Genomic DNA, 18,710 nt, shown 5'->3' on the forward strand with positions numbered 1-18,710 from the left:
GGACAAGGCTTAATCAACCTCAATCCTCATCCTGCTCATTTTGGTATACTTATGCCTCTTCTCCTTTGAATACCCGAGAATCTGACCAAACTTAACATACCCTTTCATATTCATGAAAGGTATACAAATTTAGCTAAAATAAATGACAGATCAGAGGGAAACACCAAGAACATGTCGAATACCCTGAACCTCTTTCTAGCAAGAAAATGTCATGTCACAGCCCATAAAATCAAGTGTAGGTACTCATTGAATGTGAAAGACATAAAGTAACACCTACACGTGCACTGTTACACACGCACACGCACACACAGTAACAAAATGTGGAATCAATAAAAAATTCATTTTACGTCAGCCAAGTTTTATTTCATTTCAGCGTTTGACTAAATAATGGTTTCTCCGCATACTCAAAATTATTATGATTATTAGTGTTGATGGTTTTGTTGTTGTTGCTCTTAATAGTATTGTTGCTTTTCAAGCAATTTGATGCATCCTACAGTGATGTTGGTGACGAGTTAGATGACGCGTAGTATGGTGATGCCGATGTGCTGTGGCAAAGTGCTGCTGAGAAATATAATATTTACATATTTATGTATATATGTATGCACGCACTGTTTGTATATATTTATGTGCTTGTATTTCAATGAAAATTATTGCATTTGGCAGAACATTGTATTAATACAAACAAAAGTAAATGACACACTCACAGCAGTTGCCAAAATTTATTGGATTTCGATGATATTGTTCGAAGAAAAAAAAAAACACACAATAACAAAATTAATTGTTTTGTTACTTCTTGCAGTGGTTTATACATATACTGACAACCCTAATATAAAATCCTAATAGCGACATTAATCGTCATAATGAGATTTCGTTATAATTATTGTTTGTGGTATACTTTTAGGCTTATAAAGGATATATTGACTGAAATTCCAAGAAACAACAACACAAATTCAAGAAATAAAACTGACTTTTCGTATAAGTTAATCGGGGATTGCCCGTATTGCTTTAAATGTATGGAAACATTTATTTCAAGCAATTTTTAATTTTATAATTTATTTAATAATTTGGGAAAAATTTAAACAACGTGACATCAGGACGGACAAGGCGACAGCTGTTTTGATTATACCTTGTAAATCTCTTCAAAGCCTTTTCTCCCGGGAGTGGGAGTCGAACCCGCACTCCTACGATAGTTGGAATGGTTACAAACGCATTCAGCTACGTCATGCCTTAGTTGTTGTAAAGTTTTTCCCAATTGCCTTCTTTGGCATATATTCTTCTACACTTCTGCTGACTTTTATTTCTTAAAATTACGAATTTTCTTTTGTGCACTTTCATTTATTTCGAATTTCTTGGACCATTAACCAAATACCCTTTTTATTTTAAATTTGTTACTTCAACCAGAGTTTTCGAAGTGCTTATGCATAATTTAAGTAGCCACACTCACTTCTCTCATACTCTCCTTCGTTAGTTAGTAATTTAATACTTATAATAAGAGTGTAAGCGTTAATTCCCAAAAGGCGCATGCGTCATTCGAAGGGTTTGGTATTTGATTTATGATGAAAAGGCATTAAATCGGCACAGTGGGTAAGTGTGGCTTTTAAGATGTCTGAAAACAGAATGCACTATAAAAAAAAAAACAGAAATACCCATTTGTGTGAGGACTCTAGAATCATCTGTGCAACTAAATAAATAAAAATAAATGTAAGGCGCGATAACCTCCGAAGAGATCTAAGGCCGAGCTTCTCTTCCAATTTGCGTCGTGCTCCTCTTGTTTTTTCCCTACAAATTGGCCGGACGGGACCTACATGTTTTATGCCGACTCCGAACGGCATCTGCAAGGCAGATGAGTTTTCACTGAGAGCTTTTCATGGCAGAAATACAATCGGAGCGCTTGCCAGACACTGCCGAGGGGCGACCCCGCTTAGAAAAATTTTCTTCTAATTGTTGCATCTGTGCAACTAGGTTAGTTAAAATTAAATATTTTGAGAAAAATCCAACCAACTGCACGGCAGTAAGGCCCAAGGTACAGCCGCTGGATTTTACCGAAGGCACTGAAAAAAATGCCAACAACGCAAAGCAGAGATTGAATGACCGAATCTGGTGAAGCACTGCCCCAACAGCAGCATCATTGCCGAAGTTCGGACGCAAACCCCATGCCCAGGAGGAAAATTCTAGAAGAGCCTTCCTCGAGAGACCGAAACAGTTGGTACTCTGACCGTCCAATTGTGAGTGTGGTTGATTTGTTTTTTCAAATGATTTTTTGGTAGAAAAGTTTATTAGAACAATATTACAAAATGTTCGAGATAATTGACACTGATAATAATCACCTTTGTGCGTTAGACCGACCCAATTGCAAAACAGTATTTCTGTGGTGGTGACTACCTCCTTTGACAAATTTTCTATATCACCGATGACGCGATAAAGGCTACTAACTCAAATTCAATATTTTTACTGGTTCCGAATTTATTACTTAGAATGTGCAATCAGGTCCCTCTACTAAATAGGACAATGAAGAAATAATCCTCCATAGGTTGATTTTTAATATTGGAACTCATGTGCATGTTCCACTGTCCTTCGGCAAAGTCTTTATATTCTACCAACACCCTCATATTGAACGTCAACGTCGTCATCCCCGTGTCATTGCTGTTGTTGCTTGACTCATGCGAACATCAAGTTTCAGGTTACTATCGTCTGGCTTACCCTTAAGCTTCGTAGTACTCGGTTGCTCGCAGTTCGTGTAAGGTTGGTTTCTCTTTTCAAACGCGTGTCGCAGCTAAAACTAAAGTGGTCGCTATCGATTTTGTGCAAAAAATCCAGAAATCACATAAGAAAATTGTGTGAAAAAAATAATAATTACCTGAAAAGAAAATAAAGTTTAAAGTGAAAACTATTACATTCAAATCAAACATAATTAATTAAATTTTATAAGAAAAGTGTTAACAAAGCGAAAAAATTTTAGCTGAATAAGAAAATTTTTATTTCAAACATCTAACTTGCCTTTATTGGAGCACTCATTGCTTGACTGTGTGTAAATTTGTACAACTACAACGTATATGTGTGTGCGTATGTACTACGTGTTTGCAATGGCCATGCCCTGCACACAAAATAATTGCTGCACCCCTCCTGTAATACGCCAATGTGCGCCTTTGGTTATTTGCTGATATTTTCATTGTTTCTAACATCGATTTTAATCTTCGTAATATTGACTACGACGGCATCAAAGGAATCTTTTTTGGAAATTTTAAATTTTGAAAATGTGCAGCAACAACAACAAGATCAACATCAATAGAAAAACTTAAGTGATCTGCGCAAATTTTTTTTACTTCAGTTCGTTACGTATAACTATCTTCAGTTTTCTGATTGGTAAAAAAGAGAAAAACCTTCAAACCGCAAAATTTTTATAAAACTAAATTCTTCATCATTTCTTGAATCGACAAAAATTCATTCAAAAATTTTTATTGTTATTAATTTTTTAAGCGCATTCTTTATATTCCTTAATTTAAATAAACAATTCCTAGTTTTGAATTTATGTTTGCATATTTTAAAAACGTATTTTTACTTAAATAAAAAATTTTAATGGCAAAAACAAGAAAGTACCCAAAATTGTTTTTAAAATTGAAAGGTTATTTGCATAATATTATTCGCTCTGACATTCATAAAACCTACGTAGCATACTTTCAGGTTACAAATTTGCGTCGAATAAAAAACATGCAATATGCTTGAATTTGTGTCCTATAGATTTATTGCATACTTTTAGGAGCGTTAGAACTCATGAAATTTCCTCTTTCAACTTCTAAATTAAATCTTTCTCTCGCTTCTATAGAGTTTTAAACTAGTAGAATTAAAAAAAATTACTAGAATCTATTTTCGCCCTTTGTAGCAATGCTTTGCATTCTTATCGGAGCTCTGGCGCTCAGGAAGGTACTCTAGTGTCGTTTTAATATTTCGTTCATACTTTTAGGCGCTCTTGAACTAACGAGTCAAGATTCATATCAAAGTTGTTTTTAAAAGTTTTTATTACAATAATGGAAAATTAGAAAACAGTAATTTAAAAAATTTTGCATATAATAAACTAAATTTGTCCGTGAAAAATCCTATGCTGCCTTCAAAAACCAAAAATAACGAAGTCGTTCGTTGATTTGAAAGGCTTTTCATACTTATAAACGCTCCGCAGCTCATGAAATATTCAGTATTCTCTTTTAGGGAGAAACCCAACGCTTCGTCTACTCAGTTTAGTAAAATTGCCTGGAAACACTCAAGTCTCTACAAACCTATAGCTTCGTATTAGAGAACAAATCAGTCGCACGATACTCTTGAACACTCACACAATTTACTCCAGATTTTGTACTCATACTCTGCGAGCATATAAAACTTGAATACACTCAAAGTATCGTTGTGAAAAGTAGCCAACATAAAAATTTATTGTTAAAGGTCATGACAATGGAAACAATGTAAAATAAAAAAGAAACAAGCACACACTATCACACAAAGGCTAACATAACTAGGCACTTACTCATTTAACATAGCTCGTATCCTTATAGCTGTCGCACATATTGAGGAAGGTTTTGTGTGAACGAAGCCTTAAATTCAATGTAAAATTATTAGTTGCGCCTTGAAGTATGCTATGTTATTAAAATAATAACATTTAATAGTTGTCATTTGATTTTTCGCTCTTACAACTTATTCTTATTATGATTAGATGTTTAAAGGCCATTTGTTATTGTTATGGCAAACCTTGCAAAGTGACAGATCTTTTCTGAACCTTGAAATTCAAGTTTACTATGGACCACCATTGGTGGCTAATGAAAATGGTACTAAATAGTACTACTAATTTAATGTAATTTACATCTAGGACTAGTTGAAGTTGTTCAAACGTAAAGCTGATTGTATAAGCAGCTGAAAGTGCAACTCAAAACAGCCTAAAAGTATGTTCTAACTTAAGCTATCTTACCATAACAGATTAGTTAACAGGAAGAAGTAACGCTATTTCGATGATCGAAAAGGAATGACTGAACGATTGCAAGAAATGAAAGAGCAAAAACGGAGGATAGGTTTACCCCTTACAGACCTCGTCTCCGATGCTTCCCCACCTTCGAATTTACGCGGAGTTTTGAGCTTAGTAGTTGTTGTTTTTGAAGTGGCTAAAACAATCTTTTCAGTTTCTGAGTGTTGCCCGAAAAGTGGAAATTCTTTGATGGACATGAATTCGAGTCGTTCGAAGTTAAACCCAACTCTCATAGAAATAGAATAAGCTTTGGTGTGCCTTTTCATTCCACTTCTAGTTTGCAGACTACTGTCAAGAGTTGCTCAGAATGAATGAAAGAGTTGATTATAATTAGCGTTGGAAATTACATTACGCCGAATCCGAACTCAGAACCTAGGAAGCTATACAGTGGCGTGGTCGTAGGTGATGTGGGAATGCCCGAGTTTGTATTGGCTTAAACCTTCGTTAAGGATAAATATCGTCTAGTTTCCAGGGCATAGCAACAACTCGGGCAACTGTTACGCTGATCATCATCATCATCCCCTATGCATATTTATGAATCGTGCGTAGCTACCTATAGTGAGTTCCGAGGCCCACTGGTCCGGATTTTCTCTCCTTCCAAGTTCGATTTACGCTCTGTTGTGCGGTGCTACTGAGTTGAGTTGGCCGATTGATTTCAAAAGTTGTTTCTCGGCTATTATCTATATGCCAGCTTACTCATCTTTTGTAGGCACGATCTATTATCCACTATGACAAGGGCTAATATTCGGTATATGTAAAACTTTTGGCCATCCCTGCTTTGGTTGGGGGCAACTCTGTACGTTTACTATTGAGTGATCATTTGAGGAAAAAGTGTGCTCCACTGTTCAGCCAAAAACACTTATCATGAGCTCATAGGGTTGACTACAAAATTTCAAGGTCCTTAATGCCATGTTTGGATATAAAAAGTGCAATAAGCTACCTCTGCAGAAGAGATGTTGATACATCCCTTTCTATTTTGATGCCTAGGGCTTCTGCTTTTGGCCAGATTTATATTAATTTTCCAGAGTGTCTACATTCCTTCAACACTATCGTTCATTCAATTTTTCCAATTTTCATCAGTTATTTCTTGTAATATTTATTTTCCTATATAATTAGTGCATATTAGGGATGTTACGGAAGTAAAGACCGACGTGAATAAAAAAAAAAAAAAAAAGACCGACGTGAATAAAAAAAAAAAAAAAAGACCGACGTGAATCAATCTATAGAAAAATACTGTTAAAATGGTTTCTATTTCGACTAAATGTCTAATACAATTTTGCTATAACTTGAGAAATAGTTCAATGCGAAGTACCTAAGTTATAATTCCGATTCGGCACCGAATCAATCACAATTCTACATAAATGGATTGTTTAAACATTTTAGAATCCGATTCAACATCGGAACATCTCCCTAACATCTCAAAATATGCTATTTTTTGTGGAATATTTTATCATTTGGCCGTCGCTCATTTGGTCCATCGAAATATGCATGCGCTCACACATTTACTCGGCAAATATAATAGTGTTGATTAAAATAACGAAGTTCCATACCTAACCTAAAACTAAACAGAAAAATCCTGCGATTAAACTAAGCAAAAAAAATAATTTAAAAAATTTAAACAAAATATTTTGCGCATTTCGTGATTTTTTTTGGAATAATGAAAAATAAGTGCGAATCTATAGAAAGAGTGTAGTTACTGTTATATGTATCATGCTTTCTCGTTCTAACTGAGAAATATTTTTTCACTAACTCACGATTTAACTCTACAAATTCATTGTTGACTTTTACTCTCAATTTTCACACGCTCGCGAAAGTAACTCTCCCCTTGCTCTCTCTTGTTTTGCCCGCTGAGTGTTTTCTGAGTTGAAGAGCATAATAAACACAAATACATTAACGTGCAGGAAAACGAATATCCGATTATGCTTCGGCAATATTTGTTATTTGTGTAGTTTCAGTTGCAAATCTCTGTAGTGGTTTTGGTCTTACGGTCAATGGATGCAACTGACGCTTAATGAAAGAGAAAAAATTAAATATGTGAGAAAGTTTAAAGTGTGAAAGATTAAATGTAAAGTGCAAAAGTAAATTGATAAAAGTTAAAACGTAATAAAATCAACTTTAATTGCCATATGTTTGAAGAATTCTGGATGCCAAACTAAATTCGCATTTGGAATTTTTTTTTCTCAAACCATAACCATCGTTATTGTTAATTAAAAGCCGAGGAAGTAATGAGTGAAGTTGAAAATTAGTTTCCCCATCGAAATCGTACCAGAAAGATGTAACCAAAAACAAAAAAATAAAAGAGTTTGGCCGAATAACATAACTAAAAAAATAATAGTTAATTTAAGAAAATCCAGTTCAGCATGAAATGTGCAAAATATTTTATTAGTCAAGAAAAAAGTTGTCGTTTTGTTCAAAACCAATTAAATATAAAAAATAATTTATTAATAAACATTTTTTTTAAACATCTTCAGCCTCTTTAGTGCAGAAAATTTAATATTTTTCGTTCGTACATCTCACGACAGTTTTGGGCAACTGTTTAAACTACTTCGAAATATAGAAACAAAAATTTTGAGTAAAAAAAAAACATAAATAAACGAAAAAGTGAATTAAATTATTAAATTTAGCAAATTTGTGCAAAAAAATATATACAAAATCGACAACCTTAATTCAATACAAAATGGATTAACTAAATTTCGCAACTTTGAACCAGTTGAAACTTAGAGGTTTTAAGGTAAATTAAATGAAAATTTGAGTCTAAATATTAAACCCTGTCGTTCTACCCTTTCTACTCTTCTCACTAACTAGAGCAAAGAGCCAAAGTTTTGAAAACTATTCAATGACTTTGTTTTTATATGATTAATAGCAAGTTTAAACTTTTCTTTTGTTATTTTGTAAACGAGGAATGTCCTTTTGCTAATTGTATGATAATATTAAGCAGTTTTTAATTTAGTAAATATTTTGAGAAAAATTGAAGCAACGCGGCAACAGGAGACACAAGGCTTCAGCTATTTAGATTAAACCTAATAAATCTCTTCAAAAGCGCAACAGGATATGTTACCAAGACATGGCTTTGCTCATGTCTGTTTGTGCGGTTTGAAGTCCTACCCACGAGAGAAAAAGCGTTGCTTCAATTTTTTCCAAAATATATATTTTTATGCTCAGCGTGCTTTGCAGACAAAGTACTGGGCACTCATCTCAGATCGCTATTTAAAATGAACGATATCGGATTATAACCACGCCCACTTTTTCGATGTCGAAAATTTCGAAAAACGGAAAAAGTGCGATAATTCATTACCAAAGAGGGATAAAGCGATGAAACTTGGTAGGTTGGTTGACCTTATGACGCAGAATAGAAAATTAGTAAAAAATTGGACAGAGGGCGTGGCACCGCCCACTTTTAAAAGAAGGTAATTTCAAAGTTTTGCAAGCTGTAATTTGGCAGTCGTTGAAGATATCATGATGAAATTTGGCAGGAACGTTACTCCTATTACTATATGTGCGCTAAATAGAATACTTTCAATGCCATAAGTCGAACAAAAATTTACCAATCCTTGTGAAATTTGGTAGGGTCATAGGTTCTATGACAATAACTGATCTCTGTGAAAATGGGCGAAATCGGTTGAAGCCACGCCCATTTTCTATACACAGTCGACCGTCTGTCCTTTCACTCGGCCGTTAACAGGATAACTTGAGCAAAAATCGATATATCTTTGCTAAACTTAGTTCACGTACTTATCTGAACTTACTTTATCTTAGTATAAAAAATGGCCGAAATCCGACTATGCCCACGCCCACTTTTTCGATATCGAAAATTACGAAAAATGAAAAAAATGCCATAATTCCATACCAAATACGAAAAAAGGGATGAAACATGGTAATTGGATTGGTTTATGGACGCAAAATATAACTTTAGAAAAAACTTTGTAAAATGGGTGTGACACCTACCACATTAAGTAGAAAAAAATGAAAAAGTTCTGCAGGGCGATATCAAAAGCCCTTGGAATCTTGGCAGGAATACTGTTCGTAGTATGACATATATAAATAAATTAGCGGTATCCGAAAGAAGATGTTCTGGGTCACCCTGGTCCACATTTTGGTCGATATCTCGAAAACGCCTTCACATATACAACTAAGGGCTACTCCCTTTTAAAACCCACAAACACATTCTAGAGTCACCCCTGGTCCACCCTTATTGCGATATCCCGAAAAGGCGTCCACCTATATAACTAAGGCCCACTACGTTTTAAATAATCATTAATACCTTTCATTTGATACACATGTCATACAAACATATTCCAGGGTTACCCTAGGTTCATTTTGCTAAATGGTGATTTTCCCTTATTTTGTCTCCAAAGCTCTCAGCTGAGCATGTAATGTTCGGTTATACCCGAACTTAGCCTTCCTTACTTGTTCTAAATTTTGGACTGCGCCAATCGATAATAAAGGCATTACAAGCCGATTAACTACTTCTGGAAGTATTAGAAACCTGAACTAAATATCGCATACTTTTAGGCGCGTTATGTGCACGATCTTACTCAAACTAAAATCTGTAGTATGAAGCCTATAAGTATGCTATTCTTTACAGGGACATGGAATGGTACATCTAACAGTTGAGAATGCTGAGTTAGGAGATTTAATATTTTTTTTAGCTTTCTTGAAAATAATAAATAATTTAAAGTTTTACTCCATAAACATGAAAACATTCATTTCATAAAGTTAACTGTAAAAAAACTAACTTTAATTTCTTTTACCATTCATGAATACATAGTCCTTTTCTATGTGGATAACTAATTTAATGCCATTATCTTACATTTCCATTATATACTACTAATACATACATACATATATAGTTGAGTAGGCAAACTTCATCGTAAGACAATAAACATTTCATTCATTGATTAGAAAGCGAACAAAAGTGACAGAATAATAACAACAATAGAAGTACTTGTATAACAGTAAATGTGAATGTAACATACTCTTTTCCAGATGATGTGTACACTTGTATGTATATATATTACACAATACGTATTACAAAAGCAAATAGATACTCACTTAGTTAAGGAAAGAATTGCTATATGTGTGGAACTCATATTATTTAAGTATCTATGTGGTAGTGTATAAAATACAATACATTAACATTACAGAAAGCGATAGCGCTCTGTCTAAACATTAAAACAATATGAGTACTACGTTGATAAAAGTACAATAACAACGCAAGTACGTCAACAACCCGAACAATAAAGAGCGATAAAACTACTGCCAAAGGTAGAACTAAGCATATGTTTATGTGTGTATGAGTTCGTCGAGATTTTCTATGAGTCATAGCTAAGAAAAATAAAATCCCTACACAGTGCAGAGCCTCTACAGCGATTTTATATGTACGGATGATCGCAATTGAATCAAAAAGGTTAAAACTGTAAGGTTAAAACACCTTGTGGAACTATACGACAGTGATTATTAAAGTCATGCGAAATTTTTAATCAGTCGCTGACAGGTCGCAAGTTCTTACTTTACTAATGTAAGATCGTATAATATTAGCACGACTAACTCTTGATGTCCTTTTAGGCAGAAAACGAGTCTAAACATAATGAATATACAATGTTTTGGATTTTTCTTCTTCAAAACAATTTTACTATACAAATAAAGTACGACGTCTCAGTAGATTTGTATCCCAAGAGTTAGAGTATCATATACTGATATTCGAAAGCTTTCTAACAATGTGTGTCGGCAATAACATTACGCTGCCATCTATAGAAAAAGGCTGTAAAACGCACTTACTGCCTTTTGGCAGTTTTCATGCCAATAAATGTCTACGATAACAACAACAACATAACAATTTACTCAACAACTAAATAAACATTCTTTTAAACTTCACAATTGAAGATAAAACAACATTATTACTTGAAAAATCTTAAGTTACTTAAGTAAAAATTAAATTTTCTCTTGCTTGGCTTGCACTGATATGAATGTTGGAGATTCGAGTTCAACGCTCAGCTCCCGAAAAGCTAGCTGATGAAGAAGCGAAATTCAGAAACATGTTCTGGTAACCATCGCCGTTTGTAAACTTAAAATTTTTCTCTAATATCAATTACAAATTTTCTCCGATTTACTATGGACAGCAGTATGGCCTTAGTACACTTTTTCGAAGAGCTACACTGATACAAATAAAAGCCAAACTCTGCACGATTTAAGACTTTTGGTGTTGAAGTTCTCGAAATTTTTCATAAAATATACAAAAATCTTGATGTACTGAAACATTTTTATGCTATGAGGATAGAGCTTTAGAATTTCGCGAAATATTAATCTAACAGCACTCTGACTAATTACTACAACAAAGCCCGAAGCCACCTGGCTCCGTTTGAAAATTCCTAGGCATCTCAGATCTTTTTTCGCCTTATCCTCACTAAGGCTCCCTTCTTTATCTGACAGACAACCATCCCATTTTCATTAATTTGCAACACATGGCCTAGCCAACGTAGCCGCTAGGTTTTGACTAATTGAGTCTTCTTTTACACGCACCTTCGCCGATACCATATCTTGATCGCTGTTCAGTCAACAACGTTAAAATTGATAAGCATCGTTAAGAATGAAATGGCTCCTGTCGTTGTAATAGCAAAGGAGGGTTTTGCCACTCTAGAGCTTATGAAACATAACACTTGCCTAACAAGATGTAAACGGGTACAGTAATGTAGAGCTCCTTAAGGTTTGTCTATATTGAGCAACTATATAGTACGCTGTATATTGTTACTCTCCATGCTTTACGAATAGGTTAAGTATACAAAGGGCCTCATACCTAAAAGTTAGTTCTTCCCTTAAGACTCGAATAAATTAGTAATAGATGTGTATTTTGTTTTTGTAGCTCACACAAATAAGCGATCTTTTACTTAAAAAGTCCAGTCCGAGCAAATGTTCGAGTTTTATGCATAATACCCAACATAAAATAAATGATGAGCACCTACCAGCCCATTGCTGATGCTAGGTTAGGTTAGGTTAGGTGGTAGCTGCCCTGATAAGGATAGCTCACTTGGACAACACGAAGGTCCGTTGCGATATCACACTCGAGGCCCAGCTATTGAGGAGCAATCCACAGGTGGCCAGCGGAATCCCAAGATTTGCCGACGCTGCATGCAAAACTTACAAAACCTTTGAAAACTGTGGAATGTTACTTCCACAATATTAAGCAATACCTCGAATGTTAATATTTAGCCTGATTCCCTAGCCAAAGATTCACTTAAGTAAAATACTTCCTCCATATTTAGTATCACAAAATATCACACTTACAAACACGTATTTACTCAAAATTACAATAAAGAAGATAAAAAAATAAAACGGAAATTCAATTACAAATAAAGTATTCAATAAAGAAGGAAAAATACCAAATTTACTGCCATTTCATATGAATCATGAGTCAGCAAGGAACAAACAGCAAACCGGGCGGCAAATAAGTTCCAACAAAATGGCGTTCAATGGCGGTCGCCAAATGATGACACAAACAAATAACAAATAAAAACTAACCATAATATTTGTTGTTTTTTTTTTTACTTCTTTATTAAAAGTTTATGAGAGTCGCAATGTTCACTGATGATTGGCGCTAAATAACGAAGTAAAGCTTTAGCATGCCTTTGTATGTGTATTTGTGTTTGTGTATGTGTGTGTTTCAGTGGTTGGTTTATAACATATTTTACATTTATATTGAGTGCTTTCATGTTTGCAGTTGGCGCTGCCGAGTCTCTGTGACATTAAACATTTGCTGTCTCGCCTTATTTGGCTATAAAAACGAAGATGAGTACTTGGCTACTACCTCAATAAAAAAGAGAAAGAGCAACAACACGAATGATGTTAAATTTGTAAAGTAGTAGAATTTTAAGAAAACCAAAGCCATTTTGAATTAAAAATATAGAAGGAGGGCTCTGGGGCGAAAACGCCCTAGTTTTAAAGAGTATCTGAATTTTTTAAGCCCCCAAACTGAAATTATGTTGAGGAACCCTCCAACTCAGAACTTGTGGAGTAATGTTTTATAACAACTAAATATGCAATGAATTTATGAAGATTTTGGCAAGCTATTCTAAGTCACCCTAGAATATTGCGAAAAAAAATTTCAGAAAGTACAAGTTCCAAATAAAAAAAAAATAAATAAACTTCTCAACATCATTTGTTCATCGATCCCTTATTTTTGTACACCTACGAAACATTTAAATTTTATTTGTGACATTATACGTTATTATCCTTTTCCCCGGCATTAACACGCGTCTGTGTACCTTTAATGCAGCTCCCCTTCTTCTGCGTTGGGTCATAGCTCCACACGAGCAGATTTCTTCGTCTCACACACGAATTAATATCCTAAGTAACTGCCTTTTCAGTGCAGTTATTGTGATAGCCACCCAAATACCCTCCAATGATTTTGTGGATGAGATTGCCACTTGGATGTGGATTAATCTCATTTCCTTGAATATTTCGTTTAAAAACTTGCATGAAACCTTTTATTTGTTCCTTCGTTAAAAAAAAACTGAAGTTTAAATAAATAAGTTAATCTGCTGACATAAGCAACTAATCGAAATTTCTAATTAAAAAACTTGTTTCTAAAATTTTGATGTTGTTTTGCCCGGAGCGTGAACCCAGGATCTTCGGTGTGAATGGCGGAGCACGCTGCTTTCACAACACAGCGGCCGCAAATGCGCTGTTTACGATATACAAAGCAACCCTCAACCTGGCAGATCACTGTAGAAGAGTAAGTAGCCGCAACTACAAATAGAGGAACTAGAAAAGGCCTGCTGAGCTGCAGCGAGGTAGCGGGTAAGGCAATAATCGCACAAGAAACATCGTCCACGGAGAGAAAGAACCATTAGAAATAATGCGCTCAAGCAGGACTGTATATCTTTACATCAAACCAATTTTGGGAATACTGAGTTTTTTTTCATTTTTACCACCAGCTATCATATTTACCAAAAGCCTAGAACTGCTGAGGAAATATGAAGAAATCAAAACTATCCTCAAGGGAACTAAATTCACTTAAAAACCCTTTTTGGCTGAGGAGCTATACATGGGGACAATTTACCTGATTATGTTCACTCGGAAAGACCAACTTTTCGATCCTCACACTGTCTTCCTGATTAATTATCTATTGATATGACCGCACAAGCAGCGATATCTGAGCTTTGTAGCCGTCCGGCTTACTGTATTCCAATTACTAGCTGCTGACAACGTGTTGAGAGATAGAGCCGCTAGGCGATGTGGATAGAGCCTAAACCAGCCGCGTTTTGTTAAAAACTCCATCCGTTCCCTGTCCATCCACCCCCTGACCGATGCATTACAAAGTCGTTGCGATTCAGAAAGTGAAAGTTTTGCTTAAATTTTTTGGTAAAAACTCGTAACCACCAGGGCTATATTTTCGCCTACACACAGCTTGAAGTCGCTTGCTAGAACATGGCGCGGTATGCGATCCCGCATACAATTGCGATCTCATTGGTGCAGCCATAATGCTATACCAAATACGAAAAAAGGGATGAAACATGGTATTTGGATTAGTTTATTGACGCAAAATATAACTTTAGAAAAAAACTTGGTAAAATGGGAGTGAAACCTACCATATTAAGTAGAATGAAATGAAAAAGTTCTGCAGGGCGAAATAAAAAACCTTTGAAATCTTGGCAGGAATACTATTCGTGGTATTGTATATATAAATAAATTAGCGGTATCCAAAAGATGATGTTCTGGGTCACCTTGGTCCACATTTTGGTGGGTATCTGGAAAACGCCTTCACATATACAACTACCACCACTCCCTTTTAAAATACTCATTAATACCTTTCGTTTGATACCCATATTGTACAAACGCATTCTAGAGTCACCCCTGGTCCACCTTTATGGCGATATATCGAAAAGGCGTCCACCTATAGAACTAAGCCCCACGCCCTTTTGAAATACTCATTAACACCTTTCGTTTGATACCGATATTGTACAAACGCATTCTAGAGTTACCCCTGGTCCACCTTTATGCCAATATCTCGAAAAGGCGACCACCTATACAACTACCACCACTCCCTTTTAAAATCCTCTTTAATGCCTTTAATTTGATACCCATATCGTACAAACAAATTCTAGAGTCAACCCTGATCCACCTTTATGGCGGTATCCCTAAATGGCGTCCACCTATAGAACTATGGCCCACTCTCCAGGGTTACCCTAGGCTCATTTTCCTACATGGTGATTTTCCCTTATGTTGCCACCATAGCTCTCAACTGAGTATGTAATGTTCGGTTACACCCGAACTTAACCTTCCTTGTTATTGATAAAGGCGTGAGGAGTCTCTTCCGCTCCATATCTTAGCTAATCATTTTATTATCCTCTGACAATATTTGTCCTCAAAAGTGTTGGAGAAAAAACTTGGTAAACGTGTTTTATATACTGTGATATGTCCTTAAGAAATACTGTTCCCCTTCTTCCGATTTTCATTTGAATTTTCGTTCTAAAACCCTCCATTTCGAAAATAAATCCCGAAAGTATCTTCAGTGTCCCCTCGAAAATGCATACTTATCCCATATTTGAATTTACATATTTGTACATTTATCCATAAAAAGTTTAAAATTATGACCTGTGTCAAAGTATTTTAAATTATGAACGTTCATTCATATTTGTTCGCTAGCAAATCTCCTTTGGAGGCGCCGACCATATCACGCCATCATTTAAATTGAAACAAATTTGCTTAAATTAAAATTTTCAACAACAACATCAGCAAAAAGCAAAACAAAAAATCAACCCCAACCATATTCATTCTATTCACTGAAATATCGTCAATGCGAACACAAACCAAACAAAAGGCTGCGCAACGTCACACACAAATATTCCTGCCACAAAGAGCCAACAACTTCAGCTATGTTGCTTTTGTTTTATACAACAACAAATTGCTGGGCTTGCGCTTTCCTTTTTCTGTTTTCGTACTTTGTTGTTGAAAATTACAATTAATGAAATTTTAAATGTAAATAATGAGCATACCTGGGACAACAACTGCGCGCTTACAGGTGTGCGCTGTGCGGTATATGTAGATGTGAATGTTGCTCATACGCCATGGTGGTCCACACTGTCATTCGAAAGGCAGTCAACCAACTAAAGTGAAGTACGCTGACATAAACAGACTTTTTGTGAGCGAAAAGCAAAATAGACGAAGGGCGGAAAAGTTCCTTTTGCTAATTTTCAAGCGAAGTTATGTAAGCGTTAATGTTTACGCATATAATCAAGGCTGTATGCATGCACATGTATGTGTGTGTGTGTGCATGTAAATGAATGTTCTTTTGCGTAGTTCTGGTGGCGTTGGTTGCTTGGTTGTTATTATTAAAGCATTGCTACTTTTACGATAACTTTTTTGCTATTTAATACAGGCAAGGAAAATATGTTAATGTTTGTGATTCAGGGAATGTGAAGTCTGAACTGAGCTGCGGTTCAACTGTCGCTTAAGCTACGACCGGGCTAGGCAATTGAAGTCTAACGTTTTTTTTTTTTGTGTAATTAATGACAGTTGCGAGCACGAAAATAGCAATAAAAATGTTTGGCAAATTTTATACACTAATTTCTTCTTTTATTTATTTTCGTTAAATTTGGACGTATGGAAAAAATTCTAAAACAAACTTGGAAAAAAGATTTTTAAGAAGAAGTGCGAAGTTGAGAGACTTTTATTTTGCACTTTGCTATAGTAACATTGGTTCTAAATTCTGAAAATTCTTAATGAAAAATTCGAAGCTTCATACTCACTTTCAAACACCCCTCCAATTTTCGAGAAAATTAACGAAAATGAAAAGAGAAGAAATTAGTTTATAAAATTTGCTAAGAATTTTCACTGCTATTTTTGTATTCGTAGCTGTACACTTCTAGAATGTATTCACTCTAGCTCGATGTGGCAACTTTTGCTTTGACTGTGGTCTTCATCGGTTAGAAAATGAATTGCAATTCTTATGAACGTAGTCCTGCAGTTCTTTTCCGTGCAAAAGCTTACTTCATTTACTACTTACGGATCCTTATGTGCATATTCCTCAGTCCTCTGAAGCTAAAAGCTCTAAAGTGGATACATTGCATACAGGCAAGTTTTTTTTCGTGGAATCAAAAGGTACCTACAAGTCCACTCTCGAATATCTGCGTATCGTCAATATCTGGTCGATTGTTTGGATTACTCAAATCACATCACAAAAACTTCGGCACAACCTCATACAAATTTGAATTAAGTAAAAATTGTGAAACTATTCCACCATTTTATTGCTTTGTTTTATATATGTATTTCTCTTTGCGATATCGCTATAAGCGCGTTCTTTAGAAAAACCTTAAGTCCGAAAATTTGTGTGGTGTGATATTTTACCTAATTTTCCTTTCTACTCGTACGTACCAATTTTGCTTATATTCACTTTTTTTCTTATTTATTTACAGCTCTCAGTGCGTTCTTAAGGCCTTTGGGCCTCTCTCACCGCCAAGATGTCGTCCGTTAAGGTGGCGGTTCGAGTGCGACCCTTCAATTCGCGTGAAATAGGTCGGGAGTCAAAATGCATAATCGAAATGGCAGGTGCAACCACCGGTAAGTACAGAAACAAAAATCGAATTATTTAGTTTTTATTTGCTATGCAACCAGTTTATGAAGACTATAATAATACATAACAAAAAATTAGAGTTTTTTCTTGAAACATAAACGGACTTCGTACAGATCAGTCTTGATGAACATATTTATAGTCCAGCACGCCTCAGTTATATTTTATTTATAAATCTGAACATTTCATATTTTCACTTGAATTCTCCACTGTTAATCCTTCCATAGCTTTTTTACTCCAGAAGCGAAATTGCCGTGCAAATCTTTAGCAACATGTTGCACCCACATGTTGCAGCCACCGAAAAAATGTGAATGGATGATGATGGAAGAAGAAATAGTGGAGTTTCCAAGTGTTAGTATGAAATGTTACTTAATTTATATGCACCAATATTCCTTAGGAACCAAAGCCTAAACAAAATCGCCGAAGGACACATTGCGCGACTAGTTTAAATTTTAATGTAAATTTACTAGACCAGATGGACCATAAGTTTACAAAAAAAAACTTTATCAATAATATACAATAACACCTGACGACAAATTTTAGACCCAGAAATCAGCCAATACTTCGGCCTTCGATACCTTGAGTCTGAGTCCGGTGTTCGAATTTTTTAATTGGTTCTGGTTTTGGAGATATTTGTACCTGAAAGATCTAAAAACACGTTTTTCTGATGTTTTTATAACGCTTTTTCGTCACGCTTTTTGTGTTTATCACGAAAGAGCATATAAAATTAAAAAGTGCAACTATTTTCCTTGAAAATGCAGTTTTATTTTTTGGAAACTGTAAATATATAAGGTTTGCCATAATTTCTAAATACAAAATTTCTTTTCAAAATTGAAGTCTACTTTTAGGCTCGTTTGTCAGTTAATAACTTTCTATAGGCGAGTTCAGCAATCCACGCATGTACGGAATAAAATAACATTAAACTAATAAAACAAACATTTAAGTTATAAGGAATTATATCGACTAATCCAACTGCTAGACAACTCCAAACCCAGTATAAGAATGTCCGTCTGAAAGTAAGCTACACATACTGCTCTTGAGCGTAGCGGTCAAGGGCGCATAATACAAAACCTTATATAAAGCGTTTGTAAAGGAAATGATTTCAAACGATGTATGTAGATTTTCTAAAAATTAAAGAAA

The 18,710-nt window shown here is 35.1% G+C and overlaps 1 protein-coding gene across 14 annotated transcripts in view; it reads left to right on the forward strand.

The window, feature by feature from the left end:
• Positions 1–18,710, forward strand: part of unc-104 (kinesin family member unc-104) — a 104,609-nt gene that overhangs the window by 58,851 nt on the left and 27,048 nt on the right. For 12 of the 14 annotated variants that reach the window (XM_067770380.1, XM_067770384.1, XM_067770383.1 and 9 more), the window contains exon 2: positions 17,416–17,560. In XM_067770380.1, the coding sequence (XP_067626481.1) occupies positions 17,461–17,560 (100 nt within the window). In that variant the 5' untranslated portion in view covers positions 17,416–17,460. Of the gene's footprint in view, positions 1–2,732; positions 3,364–7,476; positions 7,737–17,415; positions 17,561–18,710 lie in introns of those variants that run through there. The other 2 variants (XM_067770381.1, XM_067770382.1) reach the window with 2 other exon arrangements.

Source organism: Eurosta solidaginis, chromosome 3 (genome assembly GCF_040869045.1).
Source record: "Eurosta solidaginis isolate ZX-2024a chromosome 3, ASM4086904v1, whole genome shotgun sequence".
In the NCBI taxonomy this organism is placed as follows: domain Eukaryota; kingdom Metazoa; phylum Arthropoda; class Insecta; order Diptera; family Tephritidae; genus Eurosta; species Eurosta solidaginis.